The sequence below is a fragment of the Cyprinodon tularosa genome, unplaced genomic scaffold, assembly GCF_016077235.1.
Source record: "Cyprinodon tularosa strain WSP-4 unplaced genomic scaffold, ASM1607723v1 ctg233, whole genome shotgun sequence".
Classification (NCBI taxonomy): Eukaryota; Metazoa; Chordata; class Actinopteri; order Cyprinodontiformes; family Cyprinodontidae; genus Cyprinodon; species Cyprinodon tularosa.
The window spans coordinates 88,093-112,907 of record NW_024038871.1 but is presented as its reverse complement, the minus strand read 5'-3'; the positions used below and the strand labels follow the sequence as shown (position 1 = coordinate 112,907).

The window sequence follows — 24,815 nt, the reverse complement described above, 5'->3', positions numbered from 1 at the left end:
AGTGACACCAAGGACTCAGCCATGTTAAAAGTGAGTCAGCAGTGCCATCAGGTGAGCTGGAGAGAAACTGTTTGTTGCAAATGCACAACAAAGTCCTTCTGTTGTACTTCTGAGTAACAAAAGCTCTTAAAATATGGATGTGGAGTAATATTTACTAATAAATACTAAGTAGTAGTTAGCTGTTGCAAATCTGCAACATCTGCCTGGAGAGGGTTAAATTAATGAAATTACCGAGTTACCACACTCCGAAGGTCATACTGTTATTCTCACCATTATTGACAGGTTCTCCAAGATGGTTCATTTAGTTCTGCTGCCTGAACTCCCATCTGCAAAGGAGATGGGGGAGACCCACACTCGGGAGGTTTTTTGCCTGCCTAGTCTCCCCACAGACATTGTTCTCTCAGTTCGTTTCTCAGTTTTGAAAGCAGTTCGGTTCTCTGTTGGGGATCTCTGTCAGTTTGTCATCAGGTTTTCACCCCCAAACAGTCAGACAGAGAGGGCCAACCAGGAGGTTAAGACGAGGATTCGTGATATCAATTCTGCTCCCTCTAGCACCACTGCACTCTCTCCGTTTTTTGTTGTGTTCGGTTTTCAGTCACAAGTGTTCACCATTCAGGATAGAAACTCCAAAGTTACATCTGCCCGTTTATCTTCCCGCAGGTGCCAGCGAGCCTGGAAAAGGGCTAGAAAGACCATTTCCAGCACACATTTACCAGGAGGGTCAGAGGGTTTGGCTATCCACCCAAGATCTGCCTCTTAGGATAGTAGGAAGCTGGCTCCTCGCTTTATATGGCCATTTCCTATCGCTAAAGTGGTGAGCCTGGTGGCCTTCTGCCTCCAGCTTCCTCGTACAATGAAGGTACTACCCACATTTCATTTTCCACTGGTCAAGCCTGTGGTAACCTTTAGATTTGTGCCTACCTCAAGGTCACCGCCACCCACCTGATTCAGCGATGGTGACCCTGCCTACACGTCAACCTCTTTCTGAAGTCCAGGAGGAAGGGCAGGGGGATCTGGTCCTGAGGAGAGGTTCTGGGTTTCTGTTGAGCTGATTTTGGATAAGGCTCGGATTAAGGCCTTCCATAAGCAGCACCTTTGGTTGTCTGTCATGTTCTTGGCACTGATAACTGGATTATTAGTTCATTCCCATTTTAACCTGCCCTCATCTGATCCACCTGTTCCAGCTCCTATTTATGCTCCCTGTTTCCAGCCATCAGTACCAGATTATTCGAGCAGAGTTTTCTAGCGAACCTTGTTGTGTTTTGACTGCCTGATTCTGACTTGTTTCTGCCTCTGGATTCTTGAGTTTTGGCTTGCCCCTGATCTGGTCTGTTTTTCCCTGTTCCTGTGTTCCCACTGCTGTTTGGACTCTGCCTTTTAACGACCTTGGATGTGTTCCCTGACTCCGGTCTTGGATTTTCCCTTTGGTACCTCTCTTTGATCTTCTGGTTTGGACATCTGCCTCATCACCTGCTCTTGATTTTGCCATTGAACTCTTGTGTGTCTGCTGGCTTCCGCTTATCAGTCTGCTCTGCCTCACTTCTGTAACTTTCTAGGTAGCTCCCGCCGCTAGCTGTGTGAAAGGCATCTGACTGGTTCCCAGTCCTTCCTCTGGACATGGACAGAACTAAAAACGAGGTTAGTGATTCACATGCTTGTTATTGTTTCCCATCTGAGTCTAGTGTTCACTAACCTGAGTGTCTGTCTCTACAGTCACGGTTTTGGTTCTGTTTGAGTTTTCAAGTTTACTTTGACCCATGTTTTTTTTTTTTTTTCTGGCTTTATTTTTTCAATTCATTATCTGTGCTGTTTTCTGGATGTTTTTGAGTTCTAAGGTATTTCTAGTTTGCCCTTTGTTTCCCTCTTGTGTTGGTCTTCTTTTCCCTAGCTCCTTTCTAGACCCCTCTGTTCACTTCTGCTCCCAATCTGCTGTTTAGCCTGCTCTTTGTTTCTCTCTCCCCTATATACACCTCCTGCTCAGTTAATGTTGCTGATTTGTCGTCATTTCTTTGCCCCCTTGTTGTGAGTATTCTTGGTATTCAGTATTTTGGGATTTTGTGGCTGTATATTTTTGGATTTTTGCTTCTGTTACCCTTTTTGGTTAATTAAATCTGGTAAGAAACCCCTTCGGGTCCAGTCTCTGCATTTGGGTCCTGTCAAACCTCAAACCAACTTGACAACAAAGAATCCAGCAAGCCAGTCCCAGCTGACGAGCCGCGCAATCCAAAGTAGTCAACAAAGGGTTTAACTTTATACTAACCAGTTATTTCTGCCTTACTTCTGGGTCCTATTTCCTGAGTCTTGAAACTGTTATTCTTCAAACATGTTTCTCTTTCACAATAAATTATTGTTTTATGGTTTCCAGTTGAAGCAGAAATTGGTTCCATCAGATCTTAACCAAACCTGAGTCAGCAGAACATTAATGAACCCATTTCACCAGCAATAGCTTTTTTCTGCTCAAACTGGGTTAATGTCCTGAAATGTCAGAAGGTGTACTTTCCAATTACACCCACCCAGTCTGACCAGTCAGACCAGTTACTGCCGCAAGTAGCAACCGGCAGGCCTGTTCTCTGGACACTTTTCTTCTTATGACACCATAATTTATAGCACAATCACCAGAACTTCTCTTCTTTATCATAAAGACTTTATCTAACTGCCTCTTATATCAGTCCTGATATTTTACGAATAGTGATTTGATTGTATGAAATAATAAACTACAAACCAGTTAAACTGTGATTTTTATCAATTGCGCAATGTTACTCGTAATACCTGTTCAGGTGAGGCACACCGTCTGGTTCTACCAGGGCTCTGTTTGCCCACAGTCTATTGTTCAGATCTTGTTCTGCTGTATTCTGGACCGTTTGAACAGACTGTAAGTTTACTTTCTATCATACTTGAACTTTGCTCTAGGAATTTTGGTTATTTTCCTGCTCTGTGATATTTGAAGAACAAGTTCACTTCTTATTGTAGCACAATTTCGATCTCTCTGCTGTTTAGATTATTGATAAACTGAAATCCAACAGCATGATACACTGCTCACATTTCTTTTTTTTTTGCATTGTTTTTGTATTGAACTAACTGCTTTATATTTTTATTCCCCTGCACCAAACTCTGCTCCACTCCACTATGGTCAGGAAAGTAGCTCCCTGTTGCCTCTTTCTAGTCCTCTTGGGGGAAAAAATGTCACTAATCTTAAAGCTTTTTGATTTTATCAGAGAATTTAATTATTCTGGTTGCATAGTGCAAATACTCCACACTCAAAATCAATTGGTGTCAGTGGATAAAAAAAAAATTGAGCTTAAAGACTCCATCTGGTGGATTGATGATAGAGGTTGTTAGGATTGTCCGTTGATTATTTTTTTTGAATTAATCAATTAATAATCGGATAGCCAAAGGTTCTTTATAGACGATTTTTTATTTATTAAATTGAACCAGGTGATACTAAAACTTTTCCCCTCAAGTTCTAGATAGAGCATATTGACTGACAAAATCCAATATATTTTTTTACAATCTTGGTATATTTAATGCTCTAAATGGGTTGCTCTGTCTGCTGAAAACATGTTTAACAGTCTCTATTAATTTTAAATAATTATTTATATGTATATATATGTGTATATATGTGTATATATATCTATAGATATATATATATATGTATATATATATCTATATATATCTATATATATATATATATATATATATATATATATATATATATATATATATATATATATATATATATAAGATTCTGTTATTTGGGGCTCTCTTACTGATGATGAGAGCCCGGTAGGGCTGCTGTATTTAACCGGAGCCATTTCTCTGGTCTGAGTAACATTACATTTTGTTACACTTGCCATCATGTTTTATAGTCATTTTATATATATATACATTGGGAAGTGTTAGTGAAAGTGTGTGTCTCAGTGATCTCATCCAGGCAGAATCTGGCAGAGATAGTTTAGATAGTGTTTCAAACTCTGTTCTTTCCTTAAAATTGTAAACACACAGCTTTTCTTTTACAAAGTACAGCAGCTAATGTCAACTTCCTCTGCCTCACCTCACACTGATGACTGACTATATTCAACTGGCACTGATAGAAGGCAGAGCAGAAGAGTTGATATGTGGAGGGAAAATGTATATGTTTAAAGAACAAATTATGTAATGGATAATCAGCTGTGATGAGAACATGAATGATTGCTGTGTCCTTTGCAGGTGAAGGTAGAAAATGCCAGTAAGTCTGATGTGGATGTGAATTCAGCAGCATGGATCCGTGTGAGCATAGAGAAGAGGAAGTCTCTCACTCTAAAATCACCCTGTGTGGAGAACATGAGAGACTGAGCACAGCTCAGAGGTGAGATCAGCAGCTGTAGCTGTCCATGGCTCTTTTCACACACCGTTCACTATATATGGCCAAAAAAGCAGTGATGAAGCTGCTGCTGTTCCTCCTTTGGTGCTTCATCCAGGCTGAACAGAGGCACCTGAGTGTGGTATCAGTGGGTTCTTACAAACAGGAAGTCACTGCTGCAGAAGCAACTTAATGAAACTAGCCTGTTGCTTAGAGCATCTCGGTTTCAACAGAATCCACCTGGACAAACTCACCATTTTACATTTTCTAAATCTTGATGACTAAGATCAGAACTATTCTTTCTTGAAAGAAGAACAGATTGACCCTTACAGAAGAATCTTTACATTAATGGCTGGTCACTGTAAGTTGGTACTGACTGTTCTACGGAAGGGCTTCCACATTTAAAACTCAAAAACTTGTCTGAAGGTTGACAAGCAGGTACTTTTAAGGCTGCTGGCAAGTGACTCAAAAGGAACCAGATAATCCAAGGACACAGAGGCACCGCAGGACCGTCCAAGGAAAACACAGAAGTGCAGAGTGACTGGGCTGCTGAGAGTGCAGAGACATGAATAAATCTTGAGTATAGGAGAGCTACAGTTGTCCCCACTTGGAATTGCAATAACCATCTGGCACTGGTCTTATGGCACCAGCCTCCGATATAAAATAGAAGAACAGAAAATCCCTTTATTGTCTCACAAGGGGAAATATCTGGTGTTTACAGCAGCAACAATATTATAGAAAAACTGGTCACACAAATGTGAACCTTAGGAAAATGTATAAGAATAACATACTAGTGAAGAGTTAAAAGATAAACAATAAAATACTGTTCTGTAAAGTGTTTTAACAATATAAAACTGTGCAACAGGAGAATCATTAACCAATATACAGCTATGTGTCATGATCGGTTTAAGGAATCTGACCCACATGCAGAGTAACCACTTAGAGAACCAGGGGAAAAGTTCAACAAGTTTATTGGTGGTAAATGAGAACTGCTGTCTAGTCTGGAGCTCAGTAAACTGGTGAACCGGAACTGGTAGTGAGGAGGGGAGATCACGGAGATCAGTTCAGGGACCGTGGAAATCTTGGATGTTGTTAAGTTTATGCAGGAGAGGGACTCACGTTTGAGGGGGCTCTTATCAATCCTTGAATCCAGTCTGTGTGGGATTATCCAGAGAATAGGGAACACGTTGGAGAGTGGACAGGTAGACAAATGTTCGACCCGGAGGAGTAATGGAGCGGACTGTCACATTTCCGATGGGAACTTGAACGGGTCATGTGGAGGTTTTCCCCAGCTCAGTGTGAACTCAGGCTTTCCTTCCAGGGGGAGAAGGTCCAGGTATCCAGTTAAACAGGAAGGCTTCCTGCCGAAAAACAAAGATTAAAAAAAAAAAAAGTCTCAGAGAAACAAAGCTCAGGTTAGACTCTGTTAATCTCAGCTTGGCTAGGGTACCCAAAACCAGCAAACACTCCGGCATCGAGGTAGTGACAGTCCACTGCTCAAATACTCCTCCAGATAATGGTCCAATGAGCTGCTGGTGTGCAAGGAGGCCCACCGAAGACAGGGCACCTCCTGGTGGTGGTTAGAAGGGAACACACAAACAGACCACACAAACTGGATTCCAAACACTATGGACATTTTTACAGTAATATGGATATTTGAAAATAGTAGCAACATCAGAGATGTGCAAAATGACAGCAGGATATTATTTAACTGACTAAGATAGAAACTGTGCAAAATCCAAATGAATGTAACAACTTATTGAGGTTGTTGGGAATTGTGGTGGTTATAGAGTCTTATAGCTGCTGGAAGGAAGGATATGTGATATGTGAACGCTTCCTGGTGCCTTAAGCGTGCAGCAGTCTGTCACAGTCTGCCCTAGCTGCAGAGTACATAGGGAGTGAGGACCAGCTGTAGAGTAATCTTATTCCTATTGCACCCAGTAGAAGGGTGAGGATATTTGTATTATCTTTATACCACTGCAATGTACTGTGGAATTATTCCTACTTTATATGAGATTTTTTGTTTAACAATTAGGAAAAAAATTATATAATTGCAAAAATCATATACATAGATACAAATTTCAATGGCTGAGTGTCAAATAAAATCCAAGCATAAATCCATGACAATGTTCAATTTTAAATCTGAGTTTTTCTATCAGGTTTGATCTCAAAGATGAACCAGAATCAGAGGCAGAGCCAGAACCTAGCTGTGTGTCCTTTAAAAGTGACAGGTCAAAGGAACCTCCTCTTCTCTTTAAATCATCTGGACCTTCATCCTCAGAGAGGTGAGTTTTATCTAACTTCCAGGGACGCTGATAGACATTGGTGTGTGTTGAGTGCAAATTCTTGATTGAGGGTGCAGCCTCAATCACTCCTGCTTAGGGAACATTTTTATAATAAGGGTGTAACAGGCTGAACATGGGAATGTAAAGAACTGTACTCAGTTTTTATACTGGTTTATCATCAGTTTACAAATTCTATTGAATAACATTAAAAAAACAAATCTTTTTTAGATAAAATGAGCTTTTTTGCAGTATCTTGGTATGAAACATTTGTCTTTTGAAAAGGTCAATGACATGTGGTAGATTGTCTATGTGTAAAGAAATGTTATCATCATCATCATCTGCTGTCTAGAATAACCTCTATACTGACTCAGCTTTGGTTCCACAAGAAGTGTTTTCAGAGCGGGATTATCCTACACAGATGGACTCGGATCATACCAGGATTGCATCACTGCACTACAGTATTGAACTTGTAGGCTTTTAATTAAAAACAAAAGTATTTATTGAACCTGTTCTACCAGCCTTGCCCATACCTGATCCCCTTATATTTAATTATATCTAGTTTTTTAGCTATTCTTTCCATCTAATGTTATATTTATTATCGCTGTTGATTACTTGCCTGATTAAAATTTAGAATTTCATAAAAGTAGGAAATCCAAAGTTGGCACGTGCAGTCTTCTACTTGTAAACCTGACCAGATCCACTTTGCTTTTCATCAAATGACTTCCTGTCTGAATGATCCACTCTGTTCTAGATTGATGTGGATTTCAAGCAGAAATAGTCCTGTCACCTATTCTGGAGGAGCGGCCAGCAGCCAACGTTTCTGGGACACTTCTGTAACGCTTTAGAATGCACCGTAGCTCTTTCAGTGGAACCACTTACTGACTAAGCTGCTGTGATCAGCTGCGACAGCTCACCAGAGCCACACCACTGTGTGGATAAGCCACTCCCACTTCTAGTAGAAGCAGGGGTTACAAACAGAACACCAAGACTTAAAGAATTTCCATCAGCCCTCCTTGGATGGTCGTAGATAAAAAGAAGCTTTTTAAAGAACTTCATACTGTCATGATCTTGGTACTGGTGACTGGCTTAATAACTCATTCCATTCACCTGTCCAACTCTGCCCGGTTTCTAATCACTGCTCATCTGATCCACCTGCTCCTACCTCTATTTAAGGTGCTTACATCCAGTCATCAGGGCCAGATTATTCTTGTTCTCTCTAGCCAGTGGTCAGAGTGTTTTTAGAGTGCTGTTTCTCTTTCCTGATCCTTACCTGTTCTACCTCTCAACCACTAAGCTTGCTCCTTCCTGTTCTGATCTGTTGCTTGACCTTGCTTCAGACTTCTGGGGCATTAAGACTACCTGTTTCTGTTCTGATCTGTTTGCCTGACCACTCTAAGGGACTCCTGCTGCCAACTCTCTGGGGCTGCAGCATCTGGGACACTTTGGGCGGCACCCGCCAGAATCTTGTTGGGGACCCACCAGCTGGATCCTACCTTGATCTCTGGGCATGGACTTAACTGTTAAACCAGAGGTTCCAGCCTTAGACGCCCTAGCTGGTGCTACTGCTGATTCACAGATCGTTAATTTAGAAATAAAAGCTTTTTGAATAATCCCACTGTCTGTCTTGCCTGAATACTGGGTCCTCTTTTTTTGAGTCATTACACATTCTTCTCCATGCCAGAGCTCAACATTGATCCCAATAGCCTTCCTGTTCCTTTGTGTTTTTGAACCAGTAGGATTGGTGATCAGGAACATGTTGGATGGTTAGAACATTTGTTTTCTCTTATTTGGATTCATTTGGAGCATTAACATTAATATCTATCTGGTTCTGTTGTTTCTTACAGCATTACAATTTACCATCGGTCATAATGAAGCAAAGCTCCATCAGATTTGTTTTTTCCGCTTTATTTTTGGATTATTGTTTTACATTTAAACTAATGCAATTACAACAAACATTTTTTCGTCAGGTTTGATCTCAAAACAAAACCAGAACCCAGCTGTCTGTCCCTTAAGAGCAACAGGTCAAAGGAACCTCCTCTTCTCTTCAAATCATCTCAACCTCTATCCTTAGAGAGGTGAGTTTTATCTAGCTACCATGGGCACTTCTAGCTATTTGATTATCCAGACTTTAAAAAGTTTTGGGTGCAGAGCACATAATTTTGGTTAGAATGTAAAAGCGTTAAACATTTCTCAACAGACTGTGATAATATCTTAAGACTTTGTTGACCGTGCTGTTATCAGTTTTGTTGTTTTTCTTTTGATCAAAGTTTAGTTTTGCTTCAGCAGTGAATTACTGCATGGAAAATTGGGCTTTGTTACACTGTTTTATTTACAATGGAAAAAAAACTCAAAAGGTTATTCCTGTTTCTCCCACTCTGAAGGGCAACCATATCTGTCCCAAGCATACGGAGCAAAAAAGGTGCAGAGGAGACGAAAAAGATTCAATCTGTCTACCTGACTTTGGAGAGAATGGGAGAAAAAAAAAGCCAAATAACACTTATACTTTATCACAGATAGCAGCCCAAAACCACAAAAGCTAATCAGACTTATAATAGAAATATTTGCATTTAAAACAAAGTCTTTCAATGTGGTTTTACCTGTACTCTGCTGGCCTCTCTTAACCTCTTACACCCTAAGGGGAATAAATAAATTTCTGCCTGACAAAAACACGCAAAAGTAAATAACTTATAGCCTCACAGCTATTAGATTTAAGAAGAAACTTTTGGTACGTCTGTAAAGGTAAGATGTCATAGAATGGTTTTCTGGTGTCAGCACCATTGTAGCTTTGACCCTGCCTGAAATATTAGGGACAAAATACAAAATATTTTGCATTTTTTGAACCTCGCCAAAATTTTCCTTGAAATAAACATTGCAAAACACTACCAAAATATTATTTATAGCACAAAAAAGTAGTACAGACTTTTAAATCTAAATGTTGTGTAAAAATATACCAAATTTGGACTAAATCAGATGAATCATATTTATTTTAGAATGGTATTAGTGAGAAATGTCCTAGGCGGAGAGGCCATTTTGGCACATTTATCCATAAATGTCACCAAACTGTGCCAAATGTGTTTTTTACATCAATACTGGGGGTTTATTAAAATTACGAGGTCACGTAGCAGCTGGACCCACCGGTGGGTCCGTAGGGTTCTAGGGGTTAATGTAGAAAGAAGGGGCTCTACGTTGAGTGTCTCTTTGATGGACAGGCTCCTCAACCTATCACTAAAGAAGTACCTGGTCAGCCAACGAAGGAAACTGGTTTCAGCCGCTTGTATCTGGGATCTTGTTCATTTGGCCATGACACAGCATCTACATTATGCACTAATCCACCTGTTGTTCTCCTGCTCTATTCCCTCTTCACCTATAGACAGGAACCCAAAATATGTGAGCTCCTCCACTTAAGACAGGAGCACTCATTCAACCTGTAGAAGGCAAGGAAACTTTTTGTGGTCAAGAAGCATGGCCTTGGACTTTGAGGGGCTGATCTTCATCCAGAAAAGCTTTGCACATGGCTGCAAATTGCTCCAATGCATGCTGTAGGTCTTGGCAGGAGTGAACAAGCAGAGCTAAGTCATCCCCAAAAAGAGGATACAAAATCTTCTAGTTTAACCCATGGCTTTGCCCAGAAACCATGTTTATAACCTTACTAACAGGACCAGTGGGAGAGGGAGTCCAAAACATGCTTGAAATAGATGCAACTTAATCCTGGCAATGTGGACCACACTTTTGCTCCACTTTTACAGATTACACAAGTGGCCCCTAGTAAACAAAAATAATCCATACTCAGGGAGCAACCCCCACAGGGCACCAAAAGAGACATGGTTGAATGTTTTCTAAAGGTCCACAAAGCACATATAGACCAGATCGTAAAAAAATCCAATGACTCTTCGAGCATCCTGTAGAGGGTGTAGCTGCTCCTCCAACTGCTGCTGATCAACAATCAGCCTGACTCTCCACCACCTTTCCTGAAAGGCTTAAAAGTTTGATCCTCCTACAGTTGTATCACACCCCATAGTCTCCTTTTTGGGAAAGGGAACCACCATCATGGCCTGCCATTCAAGCACTGTCTCTGACCACCATGGGATGTTTAAGAATCATGTTAAACACCGGCAGCTCAAACAGATCTATGTAGTACCTCATGTCTCAATCCAGAGACATGAGATTCTATAGGTGGCGTCATCCAATCAAGAAGTTTATGGCCAGCTCAATAAATTCAACCTGGGTGATGAACAATGTACAATTTTGCCTGTTAAGGTCAGCAACTCCCTGATCCATTGTTAGCAGGGTTAGCAAAGTGCTACTTCCCCATCTGGAGGTACCAGACACTATGCTAGAAACATTTTTAGCCTGAACAATAGTCTCTGTGTTCTCTTAGAACCTCTCCCAGGCCTCAGTTTTTGCCTCTGCCACCTCCCGGGAAGCAGCACATTTGCTCTCATGGCACCTTTGTGCTGCCTTGGTAGCCCCAAAGAACAGTCAGGCTCAATAGGAGTCCTACTACAACTTGACAACATCTGTTACTGCCCGGCGTCAACGACTGGGTTCTGGGGTTTCCACCATTGCAGAAATTGCAGGCTTACAGCCAGAGCTAGTTGCAGCTGCATGCTCATTATAAGAACGTATCTATGTGAAAAATATAGGATTAATATTGTATTTCATCCTATTTGTTCCTGGTTCCTCCACAGAGTTGACCAGCAGAACTTAGAGGTTCCCAGTGGTCCATCAAGCCCACCTGGACTCCATATTTAAGGTCTGCACATCTACAGTACAACAATTCAGTCTGTTGGCAATAATCTCCATTCTGCACTGTAGTTTGGCTCCATGGTCTCCATCTGATATTTCCTTCATGTATCATTCTATTCCAGCTGCTGGAGGACAACATTGTAGATTTTGTAAAAAATGAGCTCAAGAAGATCCAGAAGGTTCTCAGTCCAGACAACCCAGGATGCTTGGAGAATCAGACAGATAATGAGGAGTTGTTGCAAGATCAGAATGAAGAGCAGAGGAAGAGTAGCAGAGAATCATTGATGAAGATCACTTTGAACTTTCTGAGGGGGATGAAGCAGGAGGAGCTGGCTGACCGTCTGTGGTGCAGTAAGAACATTTGTAGAAAGACTTACACTGATGGATAAGTAACATATTTACCAATGTCTAAAAAGATAGAATCACAATTATTAAAACAAATCTTCATGATATTTTGTTTCTTTTTCATTTTTTATTTTTGTATTCATTTAGAACATCTTGAAGGGGTCTGTCAACATGAACTTAAATCTGGTCTGAAGAGGAAGTTCCAGTGTATCTTTGAGGGAATTGCTAAAGCAGGAAGCCCGACTCTCCTGAACCAGATTTACACTGAGCTCTACATCACAGAGGGAGAGACTGGGGAGGTCAATGATGAGCATGAGGTCAGACAGATTGAAACAGCATCCAGGAAACCGCACAGAGCAGAAACAACAATCAGACAAGAAGACATCTTTAAAGTCCAACCTGGAAGAGATCAACCAATCAGAACAGTGATGACAAAGGGAGTGGCTGGCATTGGGAAGACGATTTTAACACAGAAGTTCACCATGGATTGGGCTGAAAATAAAGCTCACCAGAATATCCAGCTCATATTTCCATTCACGTTCAGAGAGCTAAATGTGCTAAAAAGTAAAAAGTTCAACTTGATTGAACTTGTACATCACTTCTTCACTGAAACCAGAGAAATCTACAGCTTTGAAAACCTGCAAGTTCTGTTCATCTTTGATGGTCTGGATGAGAGTCGACTTAATCTCGACTTCCACAAGAAGGAGATCCTGACTGATGTTACGGAGACCACATCAGTGGATGTTCTGCTGACAAACCTCATTAAAGGGATACTATATCCCTCTGCTCTTGTCTGGATAACCACGCGACCCGCAGCAGCCAATCAGATCCCCCCTAAGTGTGTTGGCATGGTGACAGAGGTCAGAGGATTCACTGACCCACAGAAGGAGGAGTACTTTAGGAAGAGGTTCAGAGATGAGGAGCAGGCCAGAAGGATCATCTCCCACATGAAGAAATCACGAAGCCTTCACATCATGTGTCACATTCCTGTCTTCTGCTGGATTACTGCTACAGTTCTTGATGATGTTGTTAAGACTAAAGAGGGAAGAGAGCTGCCCAACACTCTGACTGAGATGTACATCCACTTCCTGGTGATTCAAACCAAAGTGAAAAAGGTCAAGTATGATGGAGGTGCTGAAACCGACCCACACTGGAGTCCAAAAAACAGGAAAATGATTGAATCTCTAGGGGAACTGGCATTTGATCAGCTGCAGAAAGGAAACCTGATCTTCTATGAATCCGACTTAACTGAGTGTGGTATAGATATAAAAGCTGCCTCAGTTTACTCTGGAGTGTTCACACAGATCTTTAGAGAGGAGAGAGGGCTGTACCTGGACAAGGTGTTCTGCTTTGTCCACTTGAGTGTTCAAGAGTTTCTGGCTGCTCTTCATGTTCACAGGACCTTCTTCAACTATGGCATCAACCTAATGGAAAAGAAGCAACAGATACCTGCTATCATCAATCCATTTTTCAACAAAGCAGATGAAAATGTTCTCCACCAGAGAGTTATTGACCAGGCCCTTCTTAGTCCGAATGGACATCTGGACTTGCTCCTCCGCTTCCTCCTAGGACTTTCACGGCAGACCAATCAGAAACTCCTAAAAGGTCTGCTAACAGAGACAGGAAGTAGCTCCAGGTCAAATCGGGAAACTGTTAAATACATCAAGGAGAAGATCAGTGAGAATGTGTCTGCAGAGAAAAGCATTAATCTGTTCCACTGTCTGAATGAACTGAATGATCGGTCTCTAGTGAGGGAGATCCAACAGTCCTTAAGTTCAGGACGTCTCTCTGCAGATAAAATGTCTCCTGCTCAGTGGTCAGCTCTGATCTTTATCTTGGTTTCATCAGGAGAAGGTCTGGATATGCTTGACCTGAAGAAATATTCTGCTTCAGAGGAAGCCCTTCTAAGGATGATGCCAGTGATTAAAGCCTCCAACAGAGCACTGTAAGGACTCAGAACGTTACTGCTTTGATACTCAGAAATCAGTTAGAGATAATGTAGCAGCCATTCAAAATGGCCCTTCCCAGTCAAAACCCAGTCGAATGGCAGCAAAATAATCTCCAAATTCCAGCCACTGGCCTTCTCATGGGCATGCATATTTTTTTTTTTTACCCCAAATCTACCCTTTTACTGAATTACAGGGTCTGACCAGGAGATAACACTTCTCTTTTGATCTTAATGTCCACAAATCATGACAGTATATTTTAGTACAAATATTGATGTTTAAAAAGGAATTCTAGGGGACCGGCCAAGGGCCCATCATGAAAGTGGAAAAACTTTGAATGGCTACTACTGTAAATATGGGTTCATGTTGTTTCACTTTATTTACAATGATCCAGTTTTAAAAAAGGAAGCCCAGTCCTCATTTGACATAGTTTTTAATCATTAATTTTGGTTAAATGTTTAATATTAGATATTCCTCCTCATCTCCTCAGACTGAGTGGCTGTAACCTTTCAGAGACAAGCTGTGAAGCTCTGTCCTTAGTTCTTAGCTTCCAGTCATCCAGTCTCAGAGAGCTTGACCTGAGTAATAACAACCTGCAGGATTCAGGAGTGAAGCTTCTATCTGCTGGGCTGCAGAGTCCAAACTGCAAACTGGAAACTCTGAGGTACAATGTTCTCAGTCCTTTTCATATCAGATCTCTATCCTTTAACTGCTTTTAAAGATTATGCAAATATTGTTTCAATAGATTTTTCTGACTGATATTTCCTTTAAATACCAACCCCTGCTGTATTCTTACTGTGGGTTTCATTTATTGATCAAAGAAATTGTAATAAGATAGTAAAAAGGTGAAAAGGGTAAACTACATTGGTTCTACTGCGACCAGCAGTTTGTCTTTGGTATTTTAGTTTTAGTTTTTTTCAGTTCCCAGGATTTCCATCCAACCGGATATCTAGATCAGATTGATCCAATAAAATATATATAATATCTATTAATCAGATAAGTAGGCATATAAAATTTATATTTCCCTACTTAATTATTCTATTTATAACTTGGGTTCTACCTCAAGGTTGTCATCTTCTTATCATGTGTGCTGAATTTTGTTTCTGCAGCTTGTCAGGCTGTCTGATTTCAGAGGAAGGGTGTGCTTTTCTGGCTTCAGCTCTGAGCTGCAACCCCTCCCACCTGAAACAGCTGGACTTGAGCTACAATCATCCAGGAGATTTAGGAGTGAAGGTGCTGTCGGCTGGACTAAAGGATCCAAACTGGAGACTGGAAGATCTCAGGTATGGAGGAACCTACTGCAGGTGTAGAAATGATTTGATAGAGGAGGAACAATGAGATGTGTCTTCTTTGACTCTTAATTCAGTTTTACAAAAACAGTCAGGAATATATATATATATATATATATATATATATATATATATATATATATTTTCTTGAGCTTTTACAGCACTAGTGGTTCGTTTTTTTCTGACAGTAGGCTGACAGGAAAGGGGGTATGAGAGAGGGTAAGAGACATGCAGCAAAGGACCACAGGCCGGATTTGAACCTGGGTCGGCCACGTCGAGGACTAAGGCCTCCGTACGTGGGTCGTGCGCACTAACCATTGCCCCACCTGCACGTTCTACAATCAGAAATATTTATCCATTATGTGGTGAAATGCATTGACAAAATTATACTATTCAATTCAGTTTATTTATATAGAGTCAATTCCCAAGACACCAGCTCAAAGCACTTTACAGAGACAATTCAATCAGATCATACACTCAGATTGGTTCATAGAGTTCTAAGAAAAACCAGCTGATTGCATCAATTCATTGACTCAAAGGCGATCCCTCACAAAAACCATGCTTGTAGTGACAGTGGAGAGGAAAAATACCCTTTTAACAGGAAGAAACCTCCAGCAGAAGCAAACTTATGTGTGAGCGGCCATCTGCCGAGGCTGACTGGGGTTCAAGGAGACAGAAGCAGACATAGAAATCAGACATAGATACAAAAGGTAACTCTCAACCAGCTCCACAGGCGACCACCGTCCAGGAAACACACAGCCAGGCAGATGAGCTCTGAGCCAGCTCCCATGTCAGAAGATAAAGAGAGCACATACAGTTAGTCACAGTTTTGACTAACTGTAAATGGTATTTATATTGATAAAATAATCAATATAAAGTAAATCAATTCTGTGGTGCAACATGGAATTGAGGTATGGAGTGAGACATAATGACCCAGGTTAATCAGATTCAGGTCTGGGAAATGGACAGGCCAGTCCATAGCACAAGTGTCTTTATTATGCAGGAACTCCTGACACACTTAAACCACACGATGCCCAGCATTATTATGCCAAGCTACTAAACGGTATACCTACATTTCTTCAGAACCCAACAATCTTGAGTGGCAAATCATCTTTTTAGTATGTAAAGAAATGACTCCATGATTTCTGGAATACATCCTATTTTTGAGCAACATGTCAATCAAGACATAAGCTCCTTAAACAGCAGAAAGATAAAGAGTTTACTCCTAGATTTCTTGTTTAAGGCAATTTTGGTTTTGGCTTATGAACAACACATATTTATGAACTCTCTCAATTCGATCTCCTACTATTTCTTAAGGTTCCTAAGAGAACCCTAGGATCACAATCCAGTCTAGTGGGCAGAATCTCCTACACAGATGTTCTGAATTCCTCCCTAAAGTCTCAGTCCAAAGGCGTTAAAGTAGGATGCCCTTGTTTACCTTATATGCTGCACACATCTGGTATGTCTGAATTAAATTAAATATATTCAACTTGTTTACATTCTCATTAACCAGTTATATTATAATAGCTTAACATAGGGCTTTCCCTCATTTATTGTAAAGCTGCTTGTAGGACAGCCCAATCAATAGCAGGTAATGTACCAACTGTGAATCTGTTTTCTATTCATCTAGTTTAGAAATGAAAGAGTATAGAGAACTCTCTCAGCAATTAGTAAAATTCTAAGAGGATGCCTTTTCAGAAGGGATACTTTGATTATTTTTTTCAGGGGGTTATTAAAGGCCACAATATGTCATGATACAGGACAGAAGGACCCAGTATTCAAGGCAAATCAGACAGTGGGATAATACAAAGTGTTACTGAAACAAGATTGACGAGTGGTGGATCCGCAGTATCAGCAGCTAGGGTGTCTATCACTGAAGCTCTGGTGGAGAGAAACACGGGTTAGTTATCCTGATAATCTCATGGAGGATAATTATCCATGAGAGTCACTAACCTGGTTTAACAGTTCAGTCCATCTGTGGCACCTGAGAGGTATATTTATGAAAAAACAAACTGCGGTGAATGTGAGCAGAGGTCTAAAAGAACGAGCTGGTAAAAGTTAACAATGATTTATTTAAAAGAATAAATTAACTAAAAAAAGAGAAAATGCAGGGCAGTAAGGATCAGCACAGTCAATGGATGAGTCTGTTTAAAAAGGATGAACTCTTAGCTGGCCCAAGGGGGGCGCATTCCTCTCTGGCGCTTGGTCCCCTCCAGCACGCAGTCCTTTCTGACGCCAGGCGGCCGATCCTCCACGGCCACGGGTGAATCACAGCAGTGATCCAGCCACTCGCACTCCAACACCCATCCGTTCCTCGACGGCGAACAGTTGGAGGAGTCTCCGTGGCAACTAGTCCTTTAATTCTTCCATCCGCCACTCCTTTACCTGTTCTCTATCCAGCTTCAAATCCCTTCAACTGCACAAAATCAGAAAAACATGTAACACAGCAACCCAAGCTAAATCTAACAAGAAAAGTAAATAACTTCAAAATATAACAAGCAAATCCAAATCAGAAAAAAAGAGACATGAAATTAACTTCAAATAGAAAAAAAAGAGGCCAGATCATTCACATCCCCAGAGAACGAGGTAGGATCCAGCTGGTGGACTATCAACAAAATGTGGCGTGTGCTGTCCAGACTGTCCCAGATGTTGCAGCCCCAGAGAAAATGCAGGGGTCCGAAACTAAATCAGGGAAACGGATCAGAACAGGAAGCCCAGCAGTCCAAAGCTAGGTCAGAACAGAAACAGGCTGGTTCAGAGGTCCAGGAGTCCAAAGACAGTTAAAGCAACCCGTTCAGACGGAAACAGACTTGTCAGTGGTTGAGGGGCAGAATGAGTCAGGATTAGGAAATCGGAATCACTATGGTACACTGAAACCGATTCTCTCCACTGAGATCAGATGAAAACCGGCAGGCTCAGTGGATAAGAGTCATAACATGCCAGGATTGTACAATCCGAAACACTATGGTACAATAAAAAAAAAACCCTCTCACCACTGTACAGCGAAAACGAGAACTACAGAGAGCAATAATCTGGCCCTGATGACTGGGACTGAGCATTTTTAACAGAAGCAGGAGCAGGTGGATCTAGGGATGCAAATTATCGATTAATTCATTAATCATTAGTTGATTATCTTATCGATCGACTTTCGATTAATTGATAAGCGGCGTTTTTCACCTGAATTTCAGGGCTTCAATAGGGCCTTAATATAATTGAGGTATTATATTACATTAGCCAACATTATGATACCATAATTATATTGTATTATATTATACATTCCTCAAGTAATTATGCATTAGGAGAAGAAAGCAGACACGTTTTTAAGGTAAAACAAAATCTTTAATTAAAAAAAAACCTGGCTCAGTTCTTGCATTTGAAACAGACATAAAAAGAGAATAGAAGAAATTAAATAGAGAGCCAAACAGAATATTATTGAGCCTATAGGTTAGAAAGAAACTGCATAGGCTATTAATTGGGTAATCCTCAACAATCCTAAAATGAAACATCCACAACATATTTCTACCTCAATTTGTATAGGGTTACAGCAAAATAGAATGAAACGTTCACAGGGTCACTGAACACAACAACATAGCATAACATTACAGGGCCTCAAACCAGAACAATCAAATAAAGTGGTGATTCAATATTACCCTCTCCTAACTGAAATGTGGCACATCACAACTTGACCTAGGCCTAGGTTCTATATATTTTTGTTCAAGAAAATTAGCATGTTAACGTGCTCTGGGGTAAGGCGTGTACGTAGCCTGTTTACAGTGAGCCCAGCTACTGAAAACACACGCTCAGAGGGGACTGATGTGCCTGGCGTACACAAATACCGTTTTGCTAGTGTTGCCAGTGTCGGAAACCTCCTTTCATTCACTTTCCACCAGCACGTGGGGCTAGACTCAAGTGGTGCAGGAGGGTCCTTTAAGTACATATCCACTTCACTCTCCACGTCATCTTTGCGGGCATCGGAATAGGTTTCACCCAGAAGTAAACTCATAGCAGATGTAGGCTTAGCCCCATGTCGCTGAGGCCCTGTATGGACAGTGTTACCGTCGTCTCCAGCGGTGGCGGCACCTGCAGTGATGCTGTCGCGTTCGGCTGTAGCCATTTGAAGCAGCATGGAATGAGCTGACTTCCTGGTAGCTGGAGGAAGAAATCCCAGGTGTTTGTGACGAGGGTCAAGCATTGTTGCGATCATAGGGGTGGATGTGTTGAGGTCATCAGACTGAATCTGTTGAAAATAGAAAGAATAGGCATAGGCCTACAATTACACATATGAAAACGATACAATTGAATGACAATTACGACCTATTTGCATCATTATTTATTTTATTCATCATTATTATTAGTCTATTGGATAGACCCTATAGGTAGTTTTAATAATTAATGGATGCATACCTTCATGCGCTCGCCCAGCGAATCTCGCACTTTTTCCTTGAAGTCTGCGACTTTGGGGCTGTCCTCGTCTGAAGCGCTGAGGTGAGTGTTGATTAGACTGAACGTGATGGGGTACGTGTTTGAGATTGACACCTCCGACTCCGCAGACATCACCGTAGTTGCACACTTCAATGTTCCCAACACGGGTGCCATATCTTCCATTAGCTGCCAGTAGTCGTCTCTCAACTCCAGCGTCCTCGAATCTGCCAGTTTTGTCACGGATCGGTCTGATAGCACGGCTGACACAGCCCATCGCTGTTCAACCAGGCGCTCAAACATGTCGCAGACTGAATTCCACCTGGTTTTACAGGATTGAATGAGGCGATGCGGAGGAAGCGACGTTTGGTGTTGCTTTTCTTCCAGGGCTTTGGTTGCGATTGTGCTGTGGTGGAAATGTTTGACCAACCTTCCCGCTGCCGCGATTGCTCTGTCTACCCCAGCAGAAGCAAAACCATCATTGACAGCGAGATTCAGGGTGTGCGCGAAACACGCTACTGATTTCCAGCTGACTCGTGTAGGATTGTTCGCTTGGACAATATTCCTAGCATTGTCGTGGACACATGCTGTAACGCGGCCGGAAAGTCCCCAAGTATCCACTATATAATTCAGCTTCTCAGCCAAGTTGTCGGCGGTGTGTCTGTCAGAAATGCTCGTCGTAATCAGGATTGCAGATTTTAACAGCCAGTTTTCGTCGGTGTAGTGGCAGGTAACTGTGATGTAACTTTCTGTTGTGAGAGCCGTCCAACAGTCTGTTGTTAATGCTACAGCTGTAACAGCAGCGAGCTTTGTTTTTAGCTCACCTTTCTTTTTTTCGAACCGAGCTTCGAGGCGAGAAGTTATTGATGTCCTCGAAGGGATGTTGTAACCTGGCTCTATGAACCCAATGAGATCCTGAAATCCTGCACCGTCAACTGTGTTGATTGGCATCAAATCCCTCTCGATCATGCAGCAAATCTTCTCTGTAATGCCCTCCGCCCTTCTCTCATCACACGCTCGCCTTCCAATGGTAGCTGTGATTTTAGGTTGACCAGGTGAACTGGTGGTGCCATGCAAGACAGCAGCATGCACGGTGTTCAAATGATAACTGAGTGAGCTAGTGGAACTGTTGTATTTCAACACCGCATTACAAAGAGAACATTTGACTTCTTTGCCTGAATTAACAATATTGAAGTGGTCCCACACCGCACTTCTTTTCGCCCGCTTCATTTGATTTTCAAACCTGGTCTCTCTCGCGACACGAGGCGTGTTCTCGTTCTCACGCTGTGTTCAAGTTACAGTAAAGCGCTAGCACCCTCTAGCGGTTAATCGTGATTAATACATTTTGATCGAGCAACCTCTTGATCGACAATTAATCTAAAGTCGATTAACCGTTTGCATCCCTAGGTGGATCAGATGAGCAGTGATGAGCAACAGAGTTAGACAGGTGAATGGAATGAGAAATTAAGCCAGCAATTAGTGCCATCATGAACCAATATATATTAAGACATTTTTGCTTTGATAAAATCTTTAAGAGTAAAATCTTTTAAGAGTAATAAATCTCACAATCAGAGATGTAGGAAGACATCACCACACTGTAATTGATCTGGAGATAGAAGTTATCACTGGGTGCAGTAGATTTTCCAAATACGTAGATGGGGATGTTGGGGATGCAGCACCCACACTTTTCAGATTTGTTCACATTAATGACATATCTTCCTTATGCTCAAGTTTTACCTATGGAGTACCACAGGGATCAGTGCTAGGACCAGTTCTCTTTACTATATATATGCTCCTAATGGGTAGAATTATTGGGCAGCATGGGATTAATTTCCACTGTTATGCTGATGATACTCAGCTTCATCTGACTATAAATCCAGATAAAGTTAACCACAATCAGTAGTTAAAAGCCTTCAGCTTATAAAAAATGCTGCAGCATGAGTTCTAATTAAAATTAAAAAGAGAGATCATATCTCAGCTATCCTAGCTTCTCTTCATTGGCTTTCTGTTAAATCCAGAATAGAATTTAAAATCCTTTGCTTAGTGTGAGGGATTGCCTTCGAGTCAATGAGTCAATGCAATCAACTGGTTTTCCTTAGATAGAAAACTTAGAATCAATTTGACTGGATGATCTGGTGAACTGTAAAGTGCCTTGAGATGAGGTGTGTTTTTTACTTGCAGTCAAAGTCCACTGATTCAGTTATTAAATAGCATGCTTTATGTGAGACAGGTCTTTCTCTTAGGATTTTTTTCCTTTCTCCGTGTGGGGCAATGTGGTCAAACATGATGGTCCATGTCTGCACGCTAAACGACACTGATGGTCTGACCCCCTTCTCCTTTCAGGATGGAGCCTGCTGGAATCCAATGGTTGAAACCAGGTCTGGGAAAGTGTAAGTAGTTTTTCCCAACACTTCAGGAGTCATAATCAAAGTGTCAGTCAATTATCAATAACTGCAGATGGGTTGTGTTTGTTCTCCTTATCAGATTCCTGTCAGCTCACAATCGACACAAACACAATGAGCAGGAAACTCAAACTGTCTGAAGATAATAGGAAGGTGACAGTCTTGGAGGAGCTTCAGTCATATCCCGATCATCCAGACAGATTTCATGTTCCTCAGCTGCTTTGTAAAACGGCTCTGACTGGTCGCTGTTACTGGGAGGTTGAGTGGAGTGGGGGAGTGGAAATATCCGTGAGCTACAGAGGAATCAAGAGGAAAGGAGAGAGTAGAGACTGTAGGTTTGGTTGGAATGATCAGTCCAGGAGTCTGAGCTGCTCTGATGGTGGTTACTCTGTCTGGTACAATAACAGACCAACATTCATCTCCTCCTCATCTTCATTGCCCTCCTCCTCCCCTTCTGTCACCAATAGGGTAGCAGTCTATGTGGACTGTTCTGCTGGAATCCTGTCCTTCTACAGAGTCTTTTTTGACTCTCTGATCCACCTCCACACCTTCAACACCACCTTCACTGAACCTCTGCATCCTGGATTTGGGTTCAGTTCTGGTTCCTCAGTGTTTTTGTGCTGAGTTGAGTCTAAAGAGTCTTTTTCTGCCAGAGAATTCCTCTAAATGTTAAACAGTGTGGTCAATACTTGTCTGTCTCTTTAAGTCAGAAACGTTTTCAGATTTACAGATTGAAACTATTCTAAATGCTGAACTGTTACCAGTCATGCCGCAAACTATAATTTAAATTTTGAACATTAATGGACCAATGTCCATTCAGTTTCTCTTTGCCAACTTTAAAAGGCTCTATTTATTGGACTTTATTGATCTCACAGTAGAGACATTTACCTCTGCATTTAGCCCATCCCCTTGGGGAGCAGTGGGCTGCCATTGTGGGGCACCCGGGGAGCAGTGTGGGGTTAAGAGTCTTGCTCCGGGAGCCAGAGTGGCAGTCTGTGAGAGTGGGGCTTGAACTCACAACCTCAGGATTCCAAGCACTATGCCCTAACCACAAGGCCACCACGTCCCAAATTCCTCATCAAACACGCTTAAAGAAACAAATCCAAGGACATATTCTCTACCCAATAAGCGGGACACTGCCAAAAGGAGTTTGACACTCACTGGGAAATGTGATGCCCCCCTGCTGAGCTTGGTATAGAGGCTCTGCTCACTCCCACACTTAAGACATGAACACACCGGTTGCATACATATGTTTAAATTCTGATTAGATTTTTTTCCATGTCACACTGACTGCATATAGAAAGGCTCCGACTAGGCAGGGTGAGCAGATCTGCGCAGATTTTTTTCCACATCTGTCACAAATTCAAAATATTTCCCATATTTGAGTTGGGCAGGTTATGAAAAGTTATTATTAATAAATAAATAAATATAAAAACACTGGCACAGCTATAAAGCAAAAGCACCACTTAAAGACTCGGGGCAGTATCTCAAACCAGAACAGGTAGAGAATGTTTATATGCCTACATCAGAAATATAATTACAACTATGTTTAAAGAAAAGTACACAAAGCAATAAACACCGTGTTTCTATGCTGACTGAGGCAGAGAGGTCATTTTCAAGGGCTGGTTATACTCCTGCAGCAATGTGTCGTAGTGAGCTTGTCGCAGATATTTGATTTATGCCCAGTATTGAAGCGTGGTCTGCGCTATGTTACAACGCCACAACGCAAGAGGGGCAATCACGAACTAGCTGTGGGTCTAGATACGGCTGAGGCGGTGAGGAAAAGGTGGCAAGTTAGTGCGACAGTGGGGGGAGAAAATCAGCATGGATCCAGGTGGAAAAAGGGTCCCAGCGTTCTCGGGTAACTCGCTCTTCTAGCTGGACCAACTTCAAGAATTTTCCGCAATGGCAGTCATACAAACAAAACAGGCCGGTAAGGTACCAAACAGGAAATATGCATAGTGTAGAGGCCTCCTGTCTGCAGCACTGTCTGTGGTCACATACAGTTTTGGAGAGGTGCAGCAGCAGAGTGTCTGAGGCAGGGGCATTTTGCATTCACTGCGACTTACAAACAGATGACCTGGTTGCTGTATATAAATCAGCCTTCAGAGAGAGAGCTATGAAGTTTATCGAAGTTTCAGTTTTTCTTCTTTTTTTATTAAGAGGTGAGAGAGATATGCTGCACTTACCTGCTCTCTCTGAGAGAATCACTACTTTTTCCATTTTCTGGTCTCTTCAACTCCTATCATGGGTAAAGTATTATTTTTATTTTTCATGTATTGTTTTTGAATGAAACACTTCCTATATACGGGATTTGAGACTCCAAAACTGACTATTTCGCTGCGCAATTAACAGATTTATTTTGTATTTTCCATCAAAGCTGATGTGTTTTACTTTGTAACAGTGTCTCTCTTTCGGTCAGAAAGAAATTTCCTCTGAATCTGCATATTCTGACTGAAATAGACCTTTGGTCTATCTCAGTCAGACCTATACAGCACCCTTGTTTAAAATCGTATTGGGTGTAATCATTCCCATTGACTTTCTATGACTGTTGAACGTCACAATGACATAATTTTCTGTCGGATCGGGCTCAAAATCGGATTTGGTGTGTTCTGGCCTTAAGGGGTCCCTAGCCTTAAATATCTCCGCAGGAAAAAATCCTTGACGGTTAAGTGTCAGGTATATAAAAAGTTTTTAATTTCTAATCAGGCAAATCATTTATTTTTTTATTCATCTTTATTTACCAATTGGATTTGCATTGTAATGGGATTTTTTTATTCAAGTTAGTTACAGTGTTGTTAATTGATTACAATCATTGCTGTATTTTTAAGAAAGCTGAAAATTCAGTCAAACTCAAGTTTTTACAAAGAATAAAATAAAAGAGAGAATGAATATTTGGAAATGTTTGGAAATTCAATTCATCTGAGTTGATGGTGAGTTGGTGAAAATAATGTGGAACATACTAAACGCAGATAAACAGCAAGTTCTGCTTTGTAGGAGTTAATATCAGAAACATTTAGATATTATTAGAATAGGAAAAAAAG

At 41.3% G+C, this 24,815-nt stretch overlaps 1 protein-coding gene and 1 pseudogene across 1 annotated transcript; one reads left to right on the top strand and one right to left on the bottom strand.

Annotated features, from left to right (window-relative positions):
• Positions 1-2,830: 2,830 nt before the first annotated feature.
• Positions 2,831-24,689, top strand: LOC119784758 (annotated as a pseudogene).
• Positions 18,046-19,732, bottom strand: LOC119784760 (E3 SUMO-protein ligase ZBED1-like). The gene is made up of 2 exons (XM_038286971.1): positions 19,355-19,732; positions 18,046-19,187 (listed from the first exon to the last, which is right to left on the bottom strand). The coding sequence occupies exons 1-2, from the start codon at positions 19,670-19,672 to the stop codon at positions 18,651-18,653; spliced, it is 855 nt and encodes a 284-aa protein (XP_038142899.1). The 5' UTR covers positions 19,673-19,732; the 3' UTR covers positions 18,046-18,650.
• Positions 24,690-24,815: the final 126 nt, after the last annotated feature.

What these genes read in the sequence shown, in the direction of transcription:
- LOC119784760 (XM_038286971.1), bottom strand. Translation starts at nt 19,672, where the DNA reads ATGTTTGAGCGCCTGGTTGAACAGCGATGGGCTGTGTCAGCCGTGCTA. An exon ending in CGCTGGGCGAGCGCATGAAG is followed by an intron (nt 19,188 to 19,354) that starts GTATGCATCCAT and finishes TATTTTCAACAG; the next exon opens with ATTCAGTCTGATGACCTCAA.